This window comes from Dermacentor silvarum, chromosome 10, assembly GCF_013339745.2.
Source record: "Dermacentor silvarum isolate Dsil-2018 chromosome 10, BIME_Dsil_1.4, whole genome shotgun sequence".
NCBI classification, from domain to species: domain Eukaryota; kingdom Metazoa; phylum Arthropoda; class Arachnida; order Ixodida; family Ixodidae; genus Dermacentor; species Dermacentor silvarum.
This window is the reverse complement of record NC_051163.1, coordinates 101,980,966-101,988,794: the sequence shown is the minus strand read 5'-3', so window position 1 is coordinate 101,988,794 and position 7,829 is coordinate 101,980,966. Positions and strand designations below refer to the sequence as shown.

Here is a 7,829-nt window from a genome sequence, read left to right as displayed (position 1 = left end):
TATTATATTTGTGAGGAAAACGCGGCAATGCAACGTGTTGGGATTGTGCACTGATAGGGAAGGGCGCCTTGTATGGTGTGATGTCAATATTGATAGTCATGTTTGGAGGTTTCGTTGCGTGTATGCGCCTAGTAAGGCACGTGACCGGGAGGACTACTTTCTCTCATTGACCCAGCACTTACGCAATGACCGTGTATTGGTCGTCTTAGGTGACTTTAATTGTGTGTGTAGTGGACAGGATCGGTCATCTGCAAGGCAACGCCATGATACCAGCGTTGACGTTTTGAATGCCATGACCTGTGACTACCAGCTTGTTGATGTAGGGGATCATGAGAAAGTCCCTTTTCGCTACACACATTTTCAAGGTACATCTCATGCAAGGCTTGATCGGATTTATGTATCATTACCTATCCCCCCTAGACTATACGGCTACAATGTGCACCCTGTATTCTTCATTGGTCATTGTTTGGTGTCGGTTTGTTTTGGCAACCGGCACTGTCAAAGTTCGCGGATGAACTGGGATTTATGGAAAATGAATAATCAGTTACTCTTGCATAAGCCTTTTCTCAAGCGCGTCCCGGAAATTCTTATTGACGTTACAAGTCGTAGTTCTTTATCTCTCATTGCGCAATGGGAGATATTCAAGGAATAAGTTAAAATGATAGCCATTGAAGAAGCTTCCATATTGTCTTATGAGAAGAAAGGAAAATATAAAGAGTTGTGCAAGTTGCTAGATAAGCTACACGAACTTGAATGCCTGCATCCTGGCAAGTACATTGGGGACATTTACAACGTTAAAGCACAAATGCAGACAATGGACACTGAGAGATACAGAGGTGCACTAGTTCGAGCGCGTACTCGTCGGTATTTGGAGCAACAGCCTTGTAGTCGTTCGCTTGGTGATGAGCATCGGCATGCTCTGTCAAAGCAAATTCTTGAGATACAGTATACCGGAGTGATTGTTAATGACCAGGATAGAATAATGAAAGCGTTCACGGATCATTATGAGAATATCTTTCAGTCTCATAAAGTAAGGCTTGCACGGTCCTCATCCCCAAACCCGGTAAAGCACCAGGAATCGACAATCTGAGACCAATTTCCTTGACGTCCTGTGTAGGTAAAGTCGCAGAGCATGCCCTGCTCAGCCGGCTCACGGTGCACCTCGAGACTAATGACATATACACCCACAATATGATTGGTTTCAGAGCCGGCCTCTCGACACAGGACGCCATGAAGCTGATAAAGCATCAGATCATCGACCGGAGCACGAGAGATACCAGAGCAATCCTTGGAATAGACCTGGAGAAGGCTTTCGACAATATCTCATACGAATTCATTCTCCAGACTATTACCGGCCTCGGGCTTGGAAAGAGGGTCTACGATTTCGTCCGATCATTCCTTAGCCAGAGAACTGCCAAGCTCAAGATCGAAAGATACCTCTCGCAAGAAATCACCCTCGGTTCACGCGGCACGCCTCAGGGCTCAGTCATCTCGCCAACATTATTCAACATCGCAATGATCGGGCTTTCCAAGGAGCTCGCCAAGATTCAAGGAATCAACCATACCATCTACGCAGATGACATCACCATCTGGTGCGCTGGCGGGAGTGACGGCCAAGTTGAGGACGCCATGCAGAGCGCCATCGATGCGACCGAGCGCTTCCTACGCCCCACTGGGCTCAGATGTTCTCCATCCAAGTCTGAGCTACTTCTCTACAAGAAAAGACCCAGAGGTGGTGGCCATCGTGATTGGAAACCAGCGTCCGAAAGCGAAATACGGCTTTTCACTGGTGACGGGTCCCCGGTGCCCAGAGTGGACTCGCTCCGAATATTGGGGATGTATATCGAGTCTAACGGTGCCAATGGTGCCGCACTCAGAAGGATCATCGCCAAAACGGAGAGTGCTCTCGGCCTCATCCGGAGGATCGCCAACAGGCACCGGGGAATCAAGGAGGACAATCTCATCCGCATTATACATGCTTTTGTGCTCTGCCACCTTTCATACTCGGCAGCCATGCATAATTGGCATGTTGCAGAGAGGAACAAGTTAAATTCCCTCATCAGAAAGGTCTTCAAGCTTGCCCTCGGCTTACTTGTGAGCACTCACACCGAATACCTGTTAAAGCTCGGAGTGCACAACACGCTCGAAGAAATAATAGAGGCGCAAGAGCGTTCACAGCTGCTCAGGCTATCCGGCACCCCGGCGGGCCGCAAGATACTCGATGAGATGGACCTCTACCCTGTCGACCATTGCCACGACGCCGTGCGCATTCCCAGCGACATCAGATCTCAACTACACATCGCGCCCATTCCCCGCAATATGCACCCCGCACACAACGTCGGCAGACGTCGGGCCAGGGGTAGAGCTCTACTCGAACATGTACGTAACAACCACATTGAGGCAAGCTTCGTGGATGCCGCGGCATATGTCCAACAAGAGGCGTTCGCCATCTCCATCGTCGACTCTAATTCCAAGATCACTTGCTGCGCTACAGTACGCACTTCGAAGCCATTTGTAGCCGAACAGGTTGCAATCGCGCTGGCTGTGCTCGATGGTCGCAGAGAGGTAATATATAGCGATTCTAAGGCGGCCATTAAGGCCTACCAAACAGGGATGGTCTCCCCTCAGGCCCTTCGCATTCTCCAAAGCTTGAAAAGTATCTCTCCGCATTCTCTCATTTGGTTTCCCGCTCACTTGGGGTCGATTGAGGGCTCTCCCTCTAACCCTAACGAGAGCGCGCACGAGGCCGCGCGAGGACTCACTGACCGCGCCGCCTCCGCAGTCCCCCTACCCCGCGGGGAACCATTGATGACGTATAATGAGATCACTAAGCATTATTATCTGTCAAGACGGGTATTACCCCTCCCGCACCCTGCCTTATGCAGGGCGCGGGCGGTGACCCTTCGACTTTTACAAGCTCGTGCGTATCCTAACCTTGCGGTTCTTCACGCTATATACCCTGAAAGGTATCCCAGTGCTGACTGCCCTGCCTGTGGACTAACGGCAACATTTAACCATGTGTTGTGGGAGTGTGAAGCCATCGGCTCCGCCTTCAGCGAGGATAGGTGGGCTGCGCTTTTGGGCAGCCCCGAACTCAACGACCATACCCTGGCCGTCCAGAGTGCCCGCGATCGGGCCGTCAAGCTCGGCTTGCCGGTCCCTACGTGGGACTAGCCGGGTGGCGCGGGGTGTCCCCTGCGTCTTCTCTGGACCCCAATAAAGTTATTTCACTCACTGATAAAGTAATTAAGAATGAAGCTGTAACGAAAATTTTCATTTCGTTGCTGCCACAGCTTAGTCAAGAAGAATGCGATGACGTTGATAGAGACATAGGTATTAAGGAAGTGGAAGCAGCCATTGCTTCGCCAACTAAAGGCAGAACTCCTGGGCCTGATGGCTTCAGTGCGGAATCTTATCAGTGCTTTTGCGCTATATTGACTCCCTTTCTGCTTAAAGTGTATGAAGAAGCTTACAGGATTGGATACCTACCTGCCACGCTCTATCAAGGGCACACAGTACTTATTCCAAAAAGGAGTGATGCAACAAAATTGCAGAAAGTTGAGGGATATCGCCCTATATCACTTTGCAACGTGGATTATAAAATATGTGCTAAGATATTAGCTAGTCGGCTTCAAGAAGTAATTCGATCATTGGTGGGAGACCACCAAACATGTGGCATTAGAGGACGATCAATTCAGACAAATATCCATGTTGCACGGTCTGTGCTAGAGTGTGTGACAGAAAGTGCGGGTCAAGTTGCAATAGTTCAGGTTGGTTTGGCAAAAGCATTTGATAAAGTTAATCACTGCTTCTTGTTTAGTGTTTTAGAGGACATCATCATTGGATCTCTTCTTTTTAAAGGCATCTCCATGTGTTATGCTAATGACACAACAAGGCTAATAGTTAATGGTTATCTATCTGAATCTACCTCAGGGCATCGGTAAGGCAAGGTTGTTCCTTGTCTCCTCTATTATTCCCTTTGTACTTGGAACCGCTTTGTGCATAAATTTCGAAGGATCATACCTTTCACGGGTTCAAATTGTTATCCAATTAGGTCAGTGTACTTGCCTATGCAGATGACATAGCCTTCTTCTGCGCTGACAAGAAAAGTGTGGAGACTGCCCTTGCCATAACGCAGCAGTTTTGCTCAGCTTCTGGTGCAACTGTGAACTTTGAGAAGAGTTCAGGATTTTGGTTCGGTCTATGGTGTACAATGCTAACTCACTTCGCAGGTATTCAGTGGAGGCAAGACTTTAAGTACTTAGGTGTACCCCTCTCTCAATATCGCAATAGTAATCAACACTGGTCAGCGGAAGTTGCAGAAGTACAACGTAAGGTTAACTGGCAGGGGCGGCAGTTGTCTATATTTAGCCGAGCTGAAGCTTGAAATCTGTTTCTAGCAGCTTTACTTATGTATGTCCTGCAGGTATTACACTGCTCGCGACTTAGGTTGCAAGCTTTCCATCGTGTGTTTGCTACCTATGTATGGAGCTCACGTGTTGAGGCCATGCGGCGTGATAACATTTTTCTTCCTCTTGAGAGTGGTAGACTTGGCCTAGTTGGTTGAGTCGGGACCTTCAGAAGCAAATACAAGTGAGAGGGCCCCAAACGGTTGAAGAATTTCTGCAGGGGATGCGAAAACTCTACCTACAAGACTCGGGACCCCAGCGGCAAGCCATGATGCCGAGTGCAAGGTGCCCAACTGCTACACGAGCTGATGAAAGACACCCGCTTGCAAGCTGAAAGTCTACCGCTTCTCCTGTGTCCTTTCTGACTGACCAAGGAGGCTGAAGCCAACACGAAGAGTCAGATGCTGTGACAAAAAACCAAATAAAGAGGGCTTCGGCTTCCGCCTGAAGACACCGAGAGAAGCTGTTTGTTTGTCCCATGCAAGCCTCCTGTATATATCTGTTTTTGTTGATGGAAAGGAAAGGAACACGTTAGTTGACAGCGGAGCAAGCATCACAATTATAAATTCCAGTATTGTTGAGACTGAAAAAGTACAACAGGGACGGGCTGTGGAAGTACATGACTACGACGGAAGGCGAGATATTCATGATAAATGGACATGTTTAACCATACCCTGTCTCTGCAACAGTGTTGCTACGCAGGCGCTAGTACTCGACGGAGTACCCTATGAATTACTTCTTTCACATCCAGCCATCAGTGCAATTCGCCATAACATCTACTGGACTGCAGAAATACCTACGGATGAAAAGCGCAACAATCTCAGCGTTTGTTCTACTTCTTCTTCGAGGAGCTGCGGCAGCCATCGTCATGTGAGGACGTTAAGAGGCTTTACCCGGAATTGCTGTGCTTGTTGGTGTCGCGTGGTTAGTGCCGCGGGGGCACGGGCACGCCGAGACGGACCGACACGTACACGCCGCTTGCTCAAACGAAAAGGGGCTCCTTCCTTTATTGTGCCCAAAAATATATACAAACACACAGGTTACAGGAGGCTCCACACTCTGGTGGCAGCCCGACAAAAGGGAATGAACTGTGGCGACCTCTACATCTCCCCCCTTGAAGGTGAGACGGGAGGGACTCGGGAAGCCAAACACGTCACAAGTTCAAACGACACGGCGGAACAACACGTCGGCCGTAACGTGTTCGTGTCGCACCATAACTGCGGTCCCTAACAGCAGGGGACTGTTGCACAGACTGTCCCAGGGGGATCGTTGATTCCGCGACGTTGGCAGGCTGAGGTTCCTGATGGGGAACTTGCTGTGGTAGTGGTGGTTCCTCTCCGGAGACAATAGGCACAAAAGGCACTAGGTGACGCCGGTTGCGCTCTAGGGTGCCACCTCGCTCCGTTTCAACCACATAGCTTATTGGTATTTGCCCCGGACGGAATACCGTGGCCTGCATTTGATCAGGTCACACCCAGACACGCTGACCTGTTTGGAGTGGCGGTAGGTCTCGAGCTCCATGATGCGTATTGTAGTTGTCGGCCTGCTTCCGCTTGTAAGCCACATCCTTGGCGGCCAGTTGGGGCGTAGCTGGAAGTCTTGCTTTGGGACTCTGGTTCAGAGTTGACGTCCCATCAACAGCTGGGCTGGACTAAAGCCGTCTACTCCTATAGTATCCCGATAGCTGAGCAGGGCCAAATGAGGGTCCTTTGACTTGCGAAACAGGTCCTTGATTGTACGCGCCATCCTCTTCGCCCCTCCGTTAGACTGAGCGTAGTGTGGACTGCTGGTCACATGATTAAAGCCATACGACGCTGCAAACGCCGCGAACTCTTGAGACGAGAACGGTGGGCCGTTGTTTAACCTGACTTCTTGCGTGATTCCATGGCGGGAAATGACGGCTTTGAGAGCGTCGATGACTGCCTGAGCTGTCGTGCTCCTCAGGGTCACCACCTCAGAAAAGCTTGAGTAATAGTCCACCACCAGGATGAACGTCTGGCCGTTGAGGTGGAACAAGTCTATTCCGAGGAACTCCCAGGGACGTCCACGTAGGGCCGCGGAGACCAGGGGCTCTGCAAGGTTCACGTGGGTGGAAGTACACTGTTCGCAGTTGGTGACAAGAGAGGCGATGTCTGCCGAGATACCGGGCCACCAAACTGACTCCCGAGCTAGGGCTTTGGTCATGTTGATGTCCTGGTGACCTTCGTGCAACAGCGTCAAGGCCGCCGGCCGAAGGGACGATGGGATGACTATCCGGGCGCCTTTCAGCAGAACACCGTCGCAGACAGAGGGCTCGTCTGCCACGGAGCTGTACTTGGAGAGGCGCAGTGGTATCTTGGAGTTTTGTGGCAAACCATGCTGGCAGTAGGAGACGAGGGCCTTGCATTCGCCATCAGACTCTTGCGCCTGCCGCACGTCTTTAGGGCTGAGTGGCAAGACTTCCGACGTGCAGCCGACTACCTGTGCTGCAAAAAGTTCGATAGTGTCGAGGGGAGTGGGTGCCTTGTGGGTGATGCGCGACAAAGTATCGGCCGTGCTTAGCAGCTTTCCTGGCACGTGCAGCATACGGAACTGGTAGCGCATGGTCTTCATACGTAGTCTTTGAATCATCATCATCATCAGCCTATATTTATGTCCACTGCAGGACGAAGGCCTCTCCCTGCGATCTGCAATTACCCCTGTCTTGCGCTAGCGTATTCCAACTTGCGCCTGCGAATTTCCTAACCTCATCATCCCACCTGACTTTCTGCCTGACATCATCATCCCACCTGACAGTCTGAATACGAGGTGGCAACATGTCGAGTTCCATTTTGCCCAGAAGTGAAACGAGTGGCAGGTGGTCAGTCTCGACGTCGAAGGTGATGCCACGGACGAACTCGTCGAACCTTTGGATAGCCCACGTCGTTGCCAAAGCTTTTTTTTTTCGGTCTGGCTGTAACGCTGCTCGGTCTCGGTCATTGACCTCGAAGTGAACTCGACTGGCGGCGCTCTCCGGAGGGTTGCGTCTGTAGCAAAACTGCGCCGAGTCCAAATGAGCTTGCGTCTGCAGACACCGTAGTGGCGTACGACGGATGGTACTTGGCCATGCACCTGTCTGACGTCAAGAGTCCCTTGATTTTCTCGAATGCTGCCTTATGCTCATGCTGCCACACCCAACTCGCAGACTTGTTCAGAAAGGCTCTGATGGGTGCTGTGACGTCCGAGGTGTGTGGCAAGAATCTGGCAAGATGATTCACCATTCCGAGCAGTATTCTAACGCCGGCGACGTCCGTTGGAGCTTCCATGGCTTTGACAGCTTCGACCTTGCCTGAATCTGGCCTGATGCCGTGTGCTTAGACTCCGACTCCGACGAAGGAGACCTCGGGTACCCCAAAACGATACTTGTCCTGGTTCAGTGTGATGCCTGCTTTTGCAAGGCGA

The 7,829-nt window shown here is 50.9% G+C and overlaps 1 protein-coding gene across 1 annotated transcript; it reads right to left on the bottom strand.

The window, feature by feature from the left end:
• Positions 1–6,026: 6,026 nt before the first annotated feature.
• Positions 6,027–6,992, bottom strand: LOC119431722 (uncharacterized protein K02A2.6-like). Its single transcript, XM_037699196.1, has one exon. The coding sequence runs from the start codon at positions 6,990–6,992 to the stop codon at positions 6,027–6,029; it is 966 nt and encodes a 321-aa protein (XP_037555124.1).
• Positions 6,993–7,829: the final 837 nt, after the last annotated feature.